Below are 19,061 nucleotides of genomic sequence, written 5' to 3' on the forward strand. Positions count from 1 at the left end.
ATGCAGAAAGCATTATGAAACGTTTAAAAAACATATAACTGTATGGAATGCATTTTTCTAGTTTACTATCTTCTAAATCCAGTCTCTATAAAGTTTATCTCCAAGTTAAAATACTTGCAAATGAGCAAGCAGCAGTTAAGGTGCCATAAAGGGTTAAACACTAGTAGTCAAGGAGTTAATATGTAGAACAGAGAGCCATCTGGCTGGGCTGGTTGGTTATAATCATCCAGATTATGTTCCTGGGACTCAGAGTTGCGGCTCTTCTCTGCTGAGCAATTGGACTGCTGTCTAACTTTGGTACTGCTGCTACTACAACTGCCTGCTACTTCTAACTCCAAAGGATTCTTGAATCCAGTGATTTTTTTTCTCTCAAGTTTACCTTCATGTCGAGCTTCCTGAAAAATATCTTACGGATGCCATGCATAATACCTACATTACGGTAAGCAGAATTGTATGGGGAACAGTGTCAGTTATGAAAGGCATTACCTTACAAATGAAGACCACAGATCATGTAATGTTATTACTTTAATTGTCCTGCAATATTGTACTGTTTTTCAACTCATTTTGCTATAACTTCTTCGGTCCATGGCTGGTTACGTCATGAGTGATATATATTTATATATATGTATGTGTGAGTGCATGTGTATGTGCTTTAATGCTCGTATGTCGTTATGCGTGTTTGTATGCATGTGTGCATGTGTGCACGCATATGTGTGTGTGTGTGTGTGTGTGTGTGTGTGTGTGTGTGTGTGTGTGTGTGTGTGTGTGTGTATGTTTTCTTGTTTTATCACTGATAAGATTTCACTGTTCATTCAGCTCAGACTTCCTACTTATAAAGAGCTGTAGAGTGAATGCATTTTTTTTTCTAAAATGATAGAAATGCGATGACAATGTAAGTTTATTTTTCAAAGGAAGGAAAGGAAGAGAAAGTACTGCTTTTTTTCTTTATATTTTTTTCACTAAAGCAGCTTCTTGCTTACATGAGATCCAGCAAGGGCTTGCAGAACTTAAAGTGGAATGCAGAACCAGCTTGAACAGTCAAAAGTTACCCTCAGGGAAAGTTGAGAGCAAGGACGGGCACACAGAGTTAGAGCCTCCCTGCTTTGTAGCACACCTTTCCCGAGGTATTTAGAGACTTACTCAACTGACAGAATATTTAATTATTTAATTAAAGAGACAGTCTACTGGGACATTAATGCAGTGGACTAGAGCCAAGGGCAAGATGCAGGTTCTCAAGGTTACTAAGTAGATGTATACCTTAGATGTGAGCTGCAGGAACCATTGTGTTCAGCAAACCTGAGCTGACTTGCAGATACATATAAAAAACACTAACTTATTTAAACACAGCCTTTTAATGTAAGTGTTCATATAAAGAAGCAGGTAACAAACATAATATTGTTCCTAAAACAACACAAGCAGTGAGCAACTTTAAATCTTTTTGGAGAATTTAATATTTACAGCTGAGGAAAAAAAAATCAGATAAAGAAATAGTTACTCAAATTGGTATGCACACAATGATTACTAAAAATATGTTTCGCATATGAGTGCAGTGCAATAGTGTACTGCATGATTTCAGTGGTTTATTATCAGGATCAACAGAAAAAGAAAGAGCTTATACAATGGATGTTTTGTGAAGTAGTTAGAAAAGAAAGCAGGCTTCATCTTCCGCTCTGCCTTCATTCCCTGACATTACAAGGCTAAGGATACAGCTACCCTGCAATGACCAGTTAGGCTTTTGGCCAGAGCTACTACACATAAATCATATGAAAGGAAATGCAAGTGACCAGGCATTAAACTATTAAGTAGTTTGGGGGGTAATTTGGTGCTTTTGTCTTTTTTTTTTTTTTTTTTTTTGAGGCTGTGCTAGGAGGGAACATGGGTCATGTTTCTGCCCACTAAGTCAGTAAGACATCAGAAGGCTTGCATAGATTGGATGTTGTTGGAGGCTATATTTTAGAAATGGTCACTTACTTAATAACAGAGAAAATAGCAAAATAATATCATGCATGTGGTTCCAGAGTCTATGCTTCTCTCGGGCTGGGCTAGACAGTAAAGATGTAAAAGCCACATAATCAGCTTTGAGCAAGAGCTCTAAGTGAAAACAATTTTCTTCTGTTGTTTGGGTGAATTGATGAAATGTTTGATGCAGAGAAATTCTGCTTTAGTTTTACAATGTAGAGTGACATCAAATGTCAGAATTAGTAAATACCAAGCAAACATTATTACCATTAAAGAAGTGCATTCATAATCAGCTGGTGCATTTTAACAAATTATGCAAAATAAAGAAACTGCAGCTGAACTGTACATTTAAGGAAATGATGGCTTTTGATCACATTTATTTCAGAAATGATGAAATGTTTGATCTGTGACCTAACAAATCCATTTTTCATACTTACGTTTGAGACTTAGAGGATAATGAATGCTGTATGTTAAATTCCAAAGCATATTTTATACGAAGTTCAGTTCCTTAGATAAAAAGGCATTGTTCAGATTAAATAAGCACACTGTATTTTACAATCCTGTTTTTATCAAAATGTGTTACATTTTCATAGATCTTGGGCTTTTACTCTAGGGTCTTAACCACAATGTTGTGTTGGTTCTGCAGTACTATGAGGCCAATATAAATATATGAGAACATCTTGCATATCTTGGTTTCAATATTAATTTTGTTTGTTTGTTTTAATGGTTGTTTGTTGATCAAATGGCTAGACTGGAAAAATTACTTTTTTAGCCATGCAACAGGCCTAAGACACACAGAATGCACATAAAATAATCACTTGACACCAATTAAACTGTCTGAAAGAATGTGGTGAGTCAAGAAAATAGTACATCAGAATCACAAACTGGTATGAAAATCTATGCACTATATAGTATCGATCCATTAACGATCATGTTAAACAGCAAATATATTTTTTAAGGTAAAACATCAGATGATAATCTGGTAAAAGCGTACATTTCCAAGCAAGTAAATTCATGACATGAACAAACTATGTATCCCTTTGTAAGCTAAGAAAAGAGTGGCACATTTGAATTACATTAAGGAATGCAGTACTGTTCTAGAGTAAACTAATACCTGATGTGCTCACCTTGATTTACAGAAATCAGCCTGTTCCTTGAAAGTCTGGCTGCTGCAAAGCAAAGCAAACTGTCTGTAAAACATCTTGCTAGGCCTAAAGTATTAGACATATTACTTAAGGCAAAAAAATTTAAAGATGAAAGTAGAGAAAGAACCACAAGGAGAATTAAAAAAAATCTGCACATTCTTTAACATAAAACAACAACAACAACAACAAAAAATGCTTACTACACCAGATACAAAATATGTGAGCCCTGGCAAAAGTTCTTCTCTAGTAGATCCTAAATACTAAAAATGAGTGTTTTTTTTTGGAAGTCAAAAATTATTATTGTAAGAAATGTGCAAGCATTGTCAAAAATATCTGTTTATCTTTAGGTTAACCGATATGGTTCTACAAGTAAATCAGAATGGGTCTTAAAATAGTTTTAATGTAAAAATCTTACTGGTTGTTCATTTTATTTTACTTTAGTTCCTTCTAATACTTAGCCTTGTTCTTTCAGAACTTAATAAAGAAAATATAATCCAAGTTCTGCATACCAAACCTCAGAACTCTAGATCAAGCATTAAAGTTCTTAATTTAAATGGGCAGAATGACCCATCTGGAATCAAGACTGCATACTATTGCTAGATAGGATTAGCCCAACAAAAGAAATAAATAAATGAATGAAAAAAAAAAACTTTGGATAGGGGGCATTCCAACACTGTTTAACTAAACCTAGGCAAGGGTGATATATTAAAGTTCAAACTAATGAGTCTTGTTATGACTGCTTTACGGTGGTTGTATGCAGTGCTGCAATAAACAGATGTTGATGATACGGTGTAGCCCATACAAGTTTTACAAGGCCTGAGAACCACATAGTATTCGACATATAATCCACTTCTGTGATTCACATTTCAAAGGCACATAGCTGTTGCCGCAGTGATCCACGCCAGCTTGAGAATGCCTTAACAGTGCGTACTAATACACCATGGCTCAAAGATACAAGGGCTACACTTAAACTGTCAGCAGTAAACACTCTGGAATGTCTATTTATACTTTTCATGTGCATATTTCCTTTCCTTCTTCTGCTGAAGTTTAAAGAGACTTGAAAAGATAAATGCAGGATATGAAGCCTTGTATTTTGCTGGCATTTTTAATATATGCATTACAATTTCAGTATGGTGACGTCTCCAAATGAATGAATATTTTTTGTGCTCCTTAGAGGTCCAAAAGAGTTTAACATAGTTTGTGTTTCTGCTGGTCTGGAGTGTCAAGATTTCAGTGACATGCAATAGCTACATGTTAGAAGAAAGTTCGAATGTAATCAGTTGTCAAAAGGCATGACGTCACATTAAAGTCAGTAAGGCGGGGGTAAAAATGGGTATGAGCAATGCAGCCAGCTCAGCTACATGATTTGTTTCAAATCCATTTACGTCAGCTTCTTTTCCCAGTGTATTTAATTCAATTAATTGTCACATTAAACATCAATGCATTCCTTTGGATTATGAAAACACCTTACCATGTAGAGCTTCAAGAATTCTGAAGATTATAAAGGGCTACAGCACACTAAATAGGTTGGTGAATGTTCAATGACATTTATTGTATTTGCAATGCAGGATCTCAGCTAAATTTGAAGGTTTAACTTTCCTCTCCTGTGTAATTAATATCTGCAGAAGTAAAAAAGATAAAGAGAATATGGCTCAGCAACTTTTAACTGCTCCTCAGTGTTTAAGTCATTGTGACAATAGCATTTTTAAGGGATTGTAGCTCCCTCTACTGCATTGGTTTGGCATCAGTCCTCTTAATATGCTCAGTCTGCATGCCATATCTAGGAAATCACACATCCATCAAAGTGAACGAATCTGCAGGGAAATGTCCCAGTGCAAAGTTGTGAAGGTCATCACTGCAGTTCTGTTTTCTGGTGCAAGATTGCCTATGTCAGTAACATGGCACACTGTAAGCAGCATTGAAATCTATTTTGATAAGGGCAAGTCTGTGTGTGTGTGTGTGTGTGTGTGTGTGTGTGTGTGTGTGTGTGTGTGTGTGTGTGTGTGTGTGTGTGTGCGCGTGTGTGCGTGTGCACGTGTGCTCACGTATATGTGCACATAAGCGTGTATGGTATCGGTCTGGTAGGAGGGGAACCTTTCAAATCATATTCTTTGGAAACAGCGACTCCTTACATTAGCGTCACTTACAATACTAATGTAAAATAACAGAGGAGACTGAAATATTTAGGCAGTTGTGCATGTTCATTTGTTCATATAATGTATAGAGTGAAAGCACTTTTAATGGGATCTGAGTGTTTTGTGACTGATAAAATTACATATGTGTACTATATTTATAATAGTATATCTCTTATCTGCTCAGATTCTTAAGTACTGATGTTACTTATTTATAGGAATGCCTAAAGCTTTCACGGACATATATCCTGCAGCATTTGTGTCTAGTGAAAAGATGGGTGCCTCAGAATCTTGGCATTCAGGAGAACCATTCAAACTTTTTATCAACTTATTGTTAACAGTTTAAAGCATCCTTAAACAAATGTTATATTTTAAGGAAAAAGTCAGAACAATATCTGATTGACTTAGTCACGCAGGTTGGCTTATTGTACAGTATGGTGGCTGAATAGAAATCTCTGTCTCTTTTCCTCTCTCTCTCTCTCTCTCACAGACACACAGACACACACCTCTCTTGGGTTCAGTTTTGGCTTCCATTCATTGTCTGTGTGGAATGCAACTGTTTTCTATATGGCAGTGCAGGTTTTCTACCAAAAATATAATAGCTGCAGTAAAGTGCCCATATACTTAGACCTGCTTTTTGTGTCCCAGATTATTCCTGAAAATAGTCTAAAATAGTTTGCGGACCAAACTATTAACCAGGTAACAAATAATAAATGAAATAAAATATAGAGATTAGGGAAGTCAAATCCAGTGTGACAGAAAAAGAAAAAGCATAGCAGGAGCTCATGCCCTTAAACCAACTTGTTAAATTGCAAATCGCTGCAAGATTTTAACCAAAAAGATGTAATCTGCAAACCTACTTATCTGTTTTGAGAAATAGTCATAAAATACAATGTCTGATTTAAAGAAAGATTAGACAGCACACATTAATTTAAAAAATTCTGACAGAAAGATAAACCATAAATATATGGGCTGCCAAATTGTACATAAAGGACAAGCAATCAATTCATGCAAAACTTTTTCATTTTCTAAATTTTTTTTGTCACTGTTTATGATGTCTGAATCTGTGGAAATAATTTCTGTTTGCCTAAATAATAAAAAAAAAAAGTGTGCAATGCTTAATATCAACTTGAAACAGAACAAGATTTACTAAGAATTTATTCTAGCATAAAATCCACAAGTCACTCACTATTAGAGCCCACATGGAGTGGTTGATAATTTGTCAATTGTGTTTATGTACATTTTAGAGCATATATCCAATGCTGTTGGACCAAAAAGCAACTATGGTGTTTTTTCATTGATAATGAGCAACATCTTCTTGGTAAGAGAATCAGAGGTGAAAATGACATTGAACATTGTGAAAAAGGAAAGCAGTTGTGCAGTTACAACACCACCAAGCTGTATGCACGTTTTGACAAGTGTTTTGTCTTGTCTAGCTACTTATGACTTCCCTTCTATTACCAGTAATTTTGGGACTAGTCTGATTCAGGTACACAAGGACAGTCTCTGAAGAAAAGAGAAGAATAGACCTCTTCAGTAGTGTATTTTTTTAATTGACATGGTTTATACAGTGGTTGATATTGATTCCTCATAGACCTTGGTCTCCTTGCTCAGTTTTTGGATTGAGTGTTTTCTCTAGTATATTTCTCATGTCCTCCCCATCTTCAAACGAACACAGCTAGCCAGCAAATTCGCAGTTGAACAAAAGCCAAAAACAGATGGTGAAAATTCCGACTTTATTTGCAAAAGTAACACGGAATTTTCACCATCTGTTTTTGGCTTTTGTTCAACTGCGAATTTGCTAACTGTTCGTTTATACTCGTCGTGCATTACCCACGCGCACAGCAATTGGTTTTGCCTCCCCATCTTCACACATGTTTTTACTAAAGGTGTCTGTTTTGACCCATACCTAAAGCATACTGATAGGTAAACTGACAGTCTTCTATACTGCCAGTAGGTGTGTGTGTGTGTGTGTGTGTGTGTGTGTGTGTGTGTGTGTGTGTGTGTGTGTGTGTGTGTGTGCGTGTGCGTGTGTGCGTGTGTGCGTGTGTGTGTGTGTGCGTGTGTGTTTGTGTGTGTGTGTGTGTGTGTGTGTGTGTGTGTGTGTGTGTGTGTGTGTGTGCACGTGTGTGTGTGTGCTTGTGTGTGTGATTGTGTGATTGTGTGTCACTGTGTTTGTGTGCATGTGTGAGTATACATGCAAGCATGCACCTGGCAATGGACTGGAATCGTATCCAGTCCAGGACTGACAGAGAATGAATGAATGAAGATTATATGCTGTGATTGTGCCATAATGTGAGCAAAATGTTGTCATCATAAATGTGTTTATAGGTTGCAACAAACCTGCACATAAGAACAATGTTCCATTTTTTAAAGTTTGCCTGGTATCATGAGAATCCTGTACAATGGTAATCTGATTTGTTATCATGAGCATACATATTTTCGGTTTTATTTATGAAACGAACAGCAATATTAGTTGACTCATTTTTTTCAAGCTTAGACATGAAAATTAAAAGTAAGTTTAAATCATCCAGTGGATGTGTATAAGATGACATATGTTTGCATTAATTGTTATGGTAAGGAAAGAAATTTATGGTGACCTGATAAATTCTAATATATTCAATACAGAGGATGAGCAAAGAATTTTTATATGCTTTTTCTGCTACTCCACTACCTGCTGACCATTAGCCTTTCTTGAACAGTCAACCCATTTGTTCTATATTGGGCAAGAGCCAATTGCAGAGAACATCATTCATTCCGCCATCAGTACTTTTTTCTGTTATGCTGTAAACTCTCCCCTTTGTGGCTGCTATGAGCAAATATAGCACTACAAGGGTTTATTCTGTCTGCCATTTACATGTGAGTGATCCTGCTTACATGCTAATAAGGGCTGCCATCACCAGCTTGGTAACACAAGTCCATGTCTTTATTTATGTCTAATTCATCTGTAAAACTCTGTTTGTCTGTCATGAAATAGCTAATGGACATTTAGTCCCTCCACTTATGTGTAGATAACCCAGTACTTGCCTCTCATTCCTATCAACCCCAACAGCCATGCCACTAAGAAATCTCAGTCTCAGTCATAGTCAAGGCTGCATTTTTCCCCTCACAGAGGCAACTGATATTAATGGCCTCACTTACAGTCATGATACATAATGGTTTGCTATCAACAGGCTTGTGCTAAAAGGGGTGTGTTCAATGGAAGTAACACTTCACAAGTTATCTAGGGTACTATCATCATGTGACACTGTCTTAGTAAGGTAAATACAGAAAAGCTGAAAAATTTATTTATTTATTTATTTGCAGTTTGTTAACTAGGAAAATCCACTGTGCCAAAATGAGCCTGTTTTCAATGGAGGTCCGGGGAGAAAAGCTCCATATACAATTATTACAAAACTAATAACATAGTTAAGTACAGATCAATTTTCAAAACTACTAAAAACACAATAATATAGAAGACAGAATAACAACATTTGAGCAAGGTGTAACAAAGCATTGAATGAAATTAAAATATAAATATTTTGGAGTACATAAGTATAATTTGGAGTGCAGGCACTTATGCACATTAAATATATAGGTTGAGGTAAAACACTTGTATTCCACATCTGACACAATGTATATAGATGTCTATTTTTGGCTCTACAACACTTTGAAACAGCTAAGGCCTCACAACTCTTAATGCAAAGAATAAAACAACTGGGTTTGAATTTGTGGGTTGAGTTTCAAATAATAAAAGTTCTACAGCATTCAGTCTCCTTTTTATATTATTTGAATTATTTATTTCCAATCCTGTGTGTGTTCACTTAATGTCATTTATTTCTCCAATCTTCATAGGTTCATAGGTAGGTACTAGGCTATTGGCTCTAGGGCCTATATAAGCCTAACCAAATGGTACCCTGGCTTTTGCCACCCAAGAAAATTATTTTCCTGTGCCCCTGTCAAGCAGAGCCACAGAAGTGATCCTTAGGGTGAATTTCCTATCTCCCATCCAATCATCAAGATTTTTCTTGAAGAGTGCTAATGAGGAGCTTTGTTTGATATAGATAGGTAGTTTGTTCCAGAGTATGGGAAGTCTCTGAGACAGGAATATATCCTTCCAGCATGTTCTGTTTATTGTGATGACAAGGTTTGGGTCCCTAGAGCGTGTTGCTCGGAGGGATTGGGATTTCTTTACATGGAGCATGTCCAACAGCTCTAGGTTTGACATAGCTTTGTATTTTTTTTTAATTATTTCCATGTAGCTTTAGTTAATATTTAAAAGTATTCCAGTTTTTTTCTTCTGTAATTTCTTTCTAACATTTTAATGGCTGCTGTTTATGACTTCTTGACATGTTATGACACAAAGGTGTAAGGATTCACTTGAGACTAGCACCCTATCTGTATCACAGCCAATATAGACTTTGGAGATCAAACTCTGTTTTAAACTTGCTGGCAAGGGGTAAAAAAAATATGTAATGGGATACATGAAGTGGTCTGGCTTTTAAGTGATACAATCATGACATACTCATTATATTTATTGCACAGTCCTTTAAGAAGCCTAGCTTAGCTTGTTGCATAATTTTAGTATCTTAGAATTTACCCTTTCTGCACCCTAAGAACAAGAGACAAATAAAATTATATTACAAATTTGTCTTGTAAACAAATTATTTTCTTTTACCTGCTGTTGTAGAATCTTCCAGGTTGTGTTTGAAATGACAGCTTTTTTTCTATAATACAGCACATTTGTGTATAAACAATAAAATACAAAATAAAAAGGCAATTACTTGTTATTTCAAAACGTTCAAATAAATTAATTGAAGCTATCTGAAAGAGTAGCTGTGTTGAATGATCTATATATGTCATGCGTGTTGAGTTTTTGTCATTTTACTATATTTTTACATAAACATAGGCCAATTCATAAATTATAGCTTGCAAATAGAGAAGTCCATCTACTTAAGACCAACGACTTGGATCTTGTAGGAAATAATTTATAGTAAGATGCATTTTCTCTCAGTTGCAACTACCATCACAATGAAAGCTCAGTCAAAGCATGCTTCTGCTATGGGGCATGTGCATCCATGGTTTTGTTTTTGCTGGTTTATCTCAGTTTAATTTCAGCAACTGTTTTGGATTTCCAATAACATGACGGGAATGGACCCCATTCCTAAGTCAATGTATGATTAGAGTTCAAGAAATTAGTATTGTTTCACTCTTCTCAGCTCCTGTAATTTGTCAAAACTTACCTCTTTCTACACCTCAGTTTACTATGGTTTGCTGGTTTAATATGTTGTTGAGATTATGCAAGTCAAATCTGGCAGAGAATGTCAACCTTCTGCTGTCAAATGATGTGTGTTTCTGGACAACTCTGCTGATGGTCCATCAGACTTTTGGGAGATCCAGTGTTCATTCATTTTTAAGTGGTATGTTGAGGCATGGAAAATAGAAGACAAAGCTCTTCTGTTTTATAGGATTTCTGTAATGGCTTCTTAGAATGCTGTGATTAACTGGGTGAGGATGTGGCAATAAATGTTCTTCCTATTTTAAAATATGTAGTATATATTAAGAAGATGTTAGCACAAATTACATGTAACTTCCAAAACTTGGAGTAGTCATAAAGTTAAGTATAATGATCTCACACACTGGCGTATCTTACAAACTGACAGTAGAGGAAAAAAAATGATTTGCCTTGGACTTAAAATGTCTTGTGAAATAATAAAAAGCTGGGTCACAAATGATAACATAGGAGTATGACGTAGCATATTCTGCACTTCTGTTTTTATCTAACCCTGTGCCTTGATAATTAATCTGTTCATGTTTCAAATTAATTTTCTATTGATTGCCTCTTCTAGTGTTACCTATCATTCAATACTACTTCTAAAGCGGTTAAAAAAAAACAGAGTTAATGACAAAGCATGCAAGTTTATAAGAATTAATTAGCGTAAATACATTAGAAACTATAACTGATAAGGTTTGTGTCTGTCTATACTTAGTCAGCAGGTAATTGCCCACCGGATCTACTACCTTTCTACCATTTTCTTCGGATATTGTTCATTCTACATCTAATCTGAATGAGCACCATAGCTGTCAAGAAAGTATTTTTGACTTGTCCACTATGATCACTATCAAAATGCCATTTGTTTTATGTCCCAGATGCATTTGCCCTGCATTTGTAACTTGATTTCTTTTCATAGTCTGAAAATTAGTAGACATTCTGGAGTCCCGTGAGGTAGTCTAGGCATTACTTTTTGTTCTCCTTTTCCTGTTTTATGGAATGATAGTATCAGCAAGTAATGTTATAGAATGGGAATGACATTATCTTAGGAAGTAATATTGTAAGATGGGAATGATAGTATCATAGGAAGTAATGTTATAGGAAGGGAATGATATTATCAAAGGAAGTAATATTATAGGATGGAAATTATAGCATCATAGAAAGTAAGTATACGATGGAAATGACAATATCATTGGAAGTAATATTATAGGATGAAAATGATAGTATCATAGGAAGGAATGTTATAGTAAGGGAGTGATAGTATTCCAGGAAGTAATAGTATAGGATGGAAATGATACTATCATAGGAAGTAATGTTATACGAGGGGAATGAGAGTATCATAGGAAGTAATGTAATAGGATGGGAATGATAGCATCACAGGAAGTAATGTTATAGGATGGGAATTATAGTATCATTGGAAGTAATGTTATAGGATGGGAATGATAGTATCATAGGAAGCAATGTTATAGGAAGGGAATGATAGTATCATAGGAAGCAATGCTATAGGAAGGGAATGATAGTATCATAGAAAGTAATGTTATAGGATTGGAATGATGATATCATAGGAAGTAATGTTATAGGAAGGGAATTATAGTATCATAGAAAGTAATGTTATAGGATTGGAATGATAGTATCATAGGAAGTAATGTTATAGGATGGAACTGATAGTATCATAGAAAGTAATGTTATAGGATTGAAATGATAGTATCATAGGAAGTAATGTTATAGGATGGAACTGATAGTATCATAGAAAGTAATGTTATAGGATTGGAATGATAGTATCATAGGAAGTAATGTTATAGGATGGAACTGATAGTATCATAGAATGTAATGTTATAGAATTGGAATGATAGTATAGGAAGTAATGTTATAGGATGGAAATGATAGTATCATAGGAAGTAATGTTATAGGAAGGGAATGATAGTATCATATAAAGTAATGTTACAGGATTGGAATGATAGTATCATTGGAAGTAATGTTATAGGATGGAACTCATAGTATCATAAAAAGTAATATTATAGGATTGTAATGATAGTATCATAAGAAGTAATGTTATAGGATAGAACTCATAGTATCATAGAAAGTAATGTTATAGGACTGGAATGATAGTATCATATGAAGTAATGTTATAGGAAGGGAATGATAGTATCACAGGAAGTAATGTTATAGGATGGGAATGATAGTATCATAGGAAGTAATGTAATAGGATTGGAATTATAGTATCATAAGAAGTAATGTTATAGGCAGGGAATGAAAGTATCATAGAAAGTAATGTTATAGGATGGAACTGATAGTATCATAAAAAGTAATGTTATAGGATTGGAATGATAGTATCACAGGAAGTAATGTTATAGGATGGAAATGATAGTATCGTTGAAAGTAATGTTATAGGATTGGAATGGTAGTATCATAGGACTTAATGTTATAGGACGGTAATGATAGTATCACAGGAAGTAATGTTACAGGTTAGGAATGATAGTATCATAGGAAGTAATGTTATAGGATGGGAATGATGGTATCATAGAAAGTAATGTTATAGGAAGGGAATGATAGTATCACATGAAGTAATGTTATAGGATGGGAATGATAGTATCATAGGAAGTAATGTTATATGACTGGAATGATAGAATCATAGGAAGTAATCTTATAGGATGGGGATGATAGTATCACATGAAGTAATGTTATAGGATGGGAATGATATTATCATAGGAAGTAATGTTATAGGACTGGAATGATAGAATCATAGGAAGTAATCTTATATGATGGAGATGATAGTATCATTGGAAGTAATGTTATAGGAAGGGAGTGATAGTATCACAGGAAGTAATATTATAGGATGGAAATTATAGTATCATAGGAAGTAATTTTATAGGACGGGAATGATAGTATCACAAGAAGCAGTATTATAGGATGGAAATGATAGTATCATAGGAAATAATGTTACAGGATGGGGATGATAGTATCATAGGAAGTAATGTTATAGAAATGGAATGATAGTATCACATGAAGTAAAGTTATAGGATGCGAATGATAGTATCATATGAGGTAATGTTATAGGATTGGAATGATAGTATCATACGAAGTAATCTTATAAGATGGAAATGATAGTATCATAGGAAGTAATGTTACAGGAAGGGAGTGATAGTATCACAGGAAGTAATATTATAGATGGGAATGATAGTATCATAGGAAGTAATGTTATAGGATGGGAATGATAGTATCATAGGAAAAAACTTTATAGGAGGGGAATGATAGTATCACAGGAATTAATGTTATAGGATTGGAATGATAGTATCATATGATGTAATTTTATAAGATTGGAATAATAGTATCATAGGAAGTAATGTTATAGGAAGTGAATTATAGTATCACAGGAAGTAATGTTATAGGATGGGAATGTTAGTATAATAGGAAATAATGTTATAGGATTGGAATGATAGTATCGTAGGAAGTAATGTTATAGGATGGGGATGACAGTATCATAGAAAGTAATGTTATATGATTAGAATGATAGTAGCATAGGAAGTAATGTTATATGAAGGGAAAGATAGTATCACAGGAAGTAATGTTATAGGATGAGAATGATAGTATCATAGGAAGTAATTTTATATGATGGGAATTATATTATCATAGGAAGTAATGTTATAGGAAGGGAATGATAGTATCACAGGAAGTAATTTTATAGGATGGGAATAATAGTATCATAGGAAGCAATGTTATATGATTTGAATGATAGTATCATAGGAAGTAATGTTATAGGATGGGAATTGTAGTATCATAGGAAGTAATGTTATATGACTGGAATGATAGTATCAAAAATAAGTAATGTTATAGGATGGGAAGGATATTATCACATGAAGTAATGTTATAGGAAAGGAATGATGGTATCATAGGAAGTAGTATTATAGGATTGGAATGACAGTATCATAGGACGTAATGTTATAGGATTGGAATGATAGTATCACAGGAAGTAATGTTATAGGATGGGAATGATAGTATCATAGGAAGTAATGTTATAGGATTGGAATGATAGTTTCATAGGAAATAATGTTATAGGATGGAAATTATATTATCATAGAAAGTAATGGTATATGATTGGAATGATAGTATCATAGGAAGTAATGTAATAGGATGAAAATGATAATATCATAGGAAGTGATGTTATAGGATGGGAATGATAGTGTCATAGGAAGTAATATTATAGGATTGGAATGATAGTATCATAGGAAGTAATGTTATAGGATTGGAATGATATTTTCATAGGAAGTAATGGTATAGGATTGGAATGATAGTATCATAGCAAGTAATGTTATATGAAGGGAATGATAGTATCACAGGAAGTAATGTTATAGGATGAAAATGATAATATCATAGGAAGTAATGTTATATGAAGGGAATGATAGTATCACAGGAAGTAATGTTATAGGATGAAAATGATAATGGATGTAATGTTATAGGATGGGAATGGTAGTATCATAGGAAGTAATGTTATATGAAGGGAATAATAGTATCACAGGAAGTAATGTTATAGGATTGGAATGATAGTATCATAGGACGTAATGTTATAGGAAGAGGCTCCCAGATGAGCCTCTAAACATTCTTTATATTTTTGCTTGATCCATTCATTAAACCTACCATTTGACATAGACATCTGTGTATGACTTAATCATCATGCTAAAGTAGGTTAGTCCCATTCATTAACAGGAAAATCAAGGTCAGGGTTCACAAAAACATTGTGTGACAGCATACAGGATGCATTTAAAACAGCAACATGTTATTATAATGCACCATCCATTAGTCAGACTTTACTTCATACTGGAACTTTAAAACAGTCCAACAAGTACAAATAAGGACAAAAGCTATGGTATCAGTGATGTAAATGCAGCATGCAAGTAGAAAACGCAAATCGCTTCCTGAATCTTAACAAAATTCAGATGGCATACAGAACATGTAAAACAGACATTGGACATTCTGCACTAACCATGCAGAATAGATAAACAGAAGAGATTAAAAAATGGACTCATTGTACCTGCCTAAATAATTAGGTACTGCTCTAACAGCATGTAACAAATTGCAGAGATCAACCCCTTGATCGATGTAGTAAAAGACGTGAATCTATTGTCTGATTTTAAATTCATTCTTCCAGAGGAGAACATTAATAAAACAATGGCCAGTTAGGGTCTCGGCCTGGTTTATATCATGGTGTAACAAATGTATGTGTCCTTTTGTACAAGCTGGATATCAACATCCTTCTCACTGACAGACAGTGTCAGGAGCTAAACCGAATGGTAAATTGGAAAATTTCTTTGGTGTATTTATTTACTGTCACTACAGTGGACAGCTTCTCTTGGGTTATCACTATTTTGTGTTTTAGAATAACAAAGAATGCATTAATTAGAAAAATTTGTAGTATAGGTGACAGTTTTACCACCAGATGGACTCATGCAAACCAATATGTATTAAACAGTTAAGTAAACTTAACGTACAGTAAGGTATTGCAAATTATTAGTAAAGATAAAACCTGTTACTATATAAAGTAATCAATAGGCAGACTAACCTTGTCAACAGAAAATAAATAAATAAAAATAAATAAATGCTGATTCTGAACTTGCACTTTATGTTTATCATTTGTATTCTACGTAATTATTTTCATTTTATATATTTATTCAAATAATGATATATATATGAGAGTGAGAGACACACACACACATACACATGCACACACACACACACACACACACACACACACACACACACATATATATATATATATATATATATATTAATTGCATAATGCTTGAAGTTTAAGGATGATATTATACATTATATAAGGAATTCTTAATGCAGCTTAACTCAGGTTTCTCAAACTAGAACTCAAGGCAGTTTGCTATGTTGGTTCTTTTCCACTCTGCTGAAAACATGGATATTACATTTTATTCTAGAGTAAAAGTTTTCATTTAGAAGTGCTCAGGCTCTAGGACCGTAGTCCTTTGACTGAAAGAAGATATGATGTTTTTTTAACTGCATTTTCACGCTTGTGAGACATGGCATTTTTTCCTGAGAAGCATCTATTTAAATTAATTGGGGGCTTAAACTTAGCACTTTGTTGTTTATGCAGGCAATGGTTATTGATATATTCCTCCCTTTGTTACACGGACTTGGTACATTTTATTCATGGACCTCGTACTCTGTTAGTAGATGTGACAGAACAAAGATTTTCCTTTAATTTTCAATTTAGTACTTTGGGAAAAAGTGACAGAACTTGTTACCATACACAAAGTGGCATATTGTGATAGTTGTAGTGCAATTATCAGAAAGGCCCTTTCTAGGCAGAAATAACAGCCTATCTGCAGCTGACTGTCCAGCATTAGGAAGTAGATTTTTTTAATTTCATGCTGATGTTAATAATGATACAGCTGTCCATTTCTCATTAGGGTCTACCCTTTTCTTCTGTACAGCCTTAAAAATTACCATAGAAGATGACTGTGTAACCTACAGTGGATTTAGATAAATATTAGGAAATGGAATGTAAGATTATCTTCCATTTTTTTTTTCTTATTCAGAATTCCTATGGTATTGTAGCTGGCCATGAGTCTATAATAGTGGTATGAAAACTTACAGAAGGACAGCACAAGACACACCAAATACAACAGACACAGGAGAAGCTCATAAATGAAATTACACACATTAAATATCTGGGAAGATAACAGAAACCTATGCATTGAAGGTTGAAATAAGGTCCTTAGAGTGACAGGAAATAAAAGCTAGTGGTAAACTTGACTCGGAGAAGGATAGGTAAAGGAAACTTTGAATGTTTTACTTGCATGCTTCCATACTAGTGAAACATAAGAAGTAAATAATCAAGATTTTATGTATCAGTGCTGTACACCATTCAAATAAAAAAGTAAAATTAGCTCTTTTAGTTAGATTTGGGAACAGTTCAAAGACTGAACCCAGAAGCAGTTTTCTGTACTTGTGAAGAGCTTTAAGCAAGTGATAGGCACAGTGATGCTGTCTCGGTTGCTAGGTAGCAGTCTTAGAAATAAAAGTAGGATAGAATGTATTGTATGAACTAATTCAACCACTGTATGAAGTATGCATATATCAAAGATCTCACTACACTGGTGACAAGTCTATTTGAAGAGAGTAAGATATTTATCCATTGAATGGTGAGAATGTTTTTGTGACAGAGGCCAGAAACCTACACAACAAATGCAGTTGGTTAATGGCAATGGCCTTTAGAGTATGTTTGTCACAGAGGCCAAAATCCTACACAACAAATGCAAGTGGTTAATGGTAGTGGTATATGGAGTATGTTTGCGACAGAGGCCAGAATCCTACACAACAAATGCAGGTGGTTAATGGTAGTGGTCTTTAGAGTATGTTTGTCACAGAGGCCAGAATCCTACACAACAAATGCAGTTGGTTAATGGTAGTGGCCTTTAGAGTATGTTTGTGACAGAGGCCAGAATCCTACACAACAAATGCAGGTGGTTAATGGTAGTGGTCTTTGGAGTATGTGTAGATTTCTCTAGGTAGTGACATCAGGAAGGTAGATAGCAGGGCAGTGAATTTGTCAGGAGGATTGCATAGGTGCATCTTTTGTAAACCAAAATATGAAAGAAAAATTTTCCATAAACATAGATAAAAATCAATAGAATATTACTCTAGAATCTGTAAAACTGTCAGTACCAAACTAAGATCTGTAAAATCTCAGTGTATAAGAGAAATTAAAAGCTCTTAGGACTTCTTGCACTGATGGGGAAAGGAACAAATTAAAATATTTAGCCACAAAAACATAGCAAACCTTGAATCATGGCTGATAAAGGTATGCAGATAAGTGCAGAGACACATAGAGTGGGAATTTAAGTAACAATTAGATATGTATATAAATGTGTAAGGGATTCATCCAACAGAGCTAATGAGCTACTTGAAATGGGGAAAAGCAATATGGTTCAGCATGAAAAAAACACAGACCAGTTCAAAGGGAAAAAGAACAAAATCCATACCTTTAGCATTGACTTATGTTTCGGTATTACTCAGTTTCACTAAATATACATTTCACTTGCTGGGTGATATTATAAATTGCATTAATATAAAATTGTCTGTGTTAACCTTCCTTTATCCTTCCCTAACATCTGTTTCTTTTATAGCAGTTTGTATTTTATTATGTTCAGTCATTATGTATACCTTGCCTTCTTATGTTCTCACTCACTGGAACTGGATTTGTTTTGTTTGGCTATTTGGCATTATTTGTACAGACAGTTTCCTTTGATCTCAATGTGACATTGTGTAATGTGCCATTATATTTACGGTCCACATAGTATCCTGTATAAAACAAATTGCTTCATGTTTGCTTTTCTCCTCAGTAATCTGTTAAAAATGAGTCTCCTTAAGTAAAAACTTCTAGTTAACAACTACAATAAATAAACAGGAAACATGACAGAATTGTTCTGATGGCAAACTGGGTGGATTATTACAAATGTTAGCAGGGGGTTAAGTGCATAGGATATTAAGTAGAATGTACTTAATTTAGAAATAACCGATAGAGACATTATCAATGCCTCATACAAG

At 34.5% G+C, this 19,061-nt stretch overlaps 1 protein-coding gene across 1 annotated transcript in view; it reads left to right on the forward strand.

Moving 5' to 3' along the window:
• The first annotated feature begins 259 nt into the window (after nt 1–259).
• NTF3 (neurotrophin 3) overlaps nt 260–19,061 on the forward strand; it is a 210,261-nt gene continuing 191,459 nt past the window's right edge. The window contains exon 1 of the mRNA XM_044087469.1: nt 260–439. Coding sequence (XP_043943404.1) covers nt 419–439 — 21 coding nt within the window. The 5' untranslated portion in view covers nt 260–418. The remainder of the gene's footprint in view (nt 440–19,061) is intronic.

Source organism: Protopterus annectens, chromosome 11.part0, assembly GCF_019279795.1.
Source record: "Protopterus annectens isolate FY-2018-M chromosome 11.part0, PAN1.0, whole genome shotgun sequence".
Taxonomy (NCBI): Eukaryota; Metazoa; Chordata; order Ceratodontiformes; family Protopteridae; genus Protopterus; species Protopterus annectens.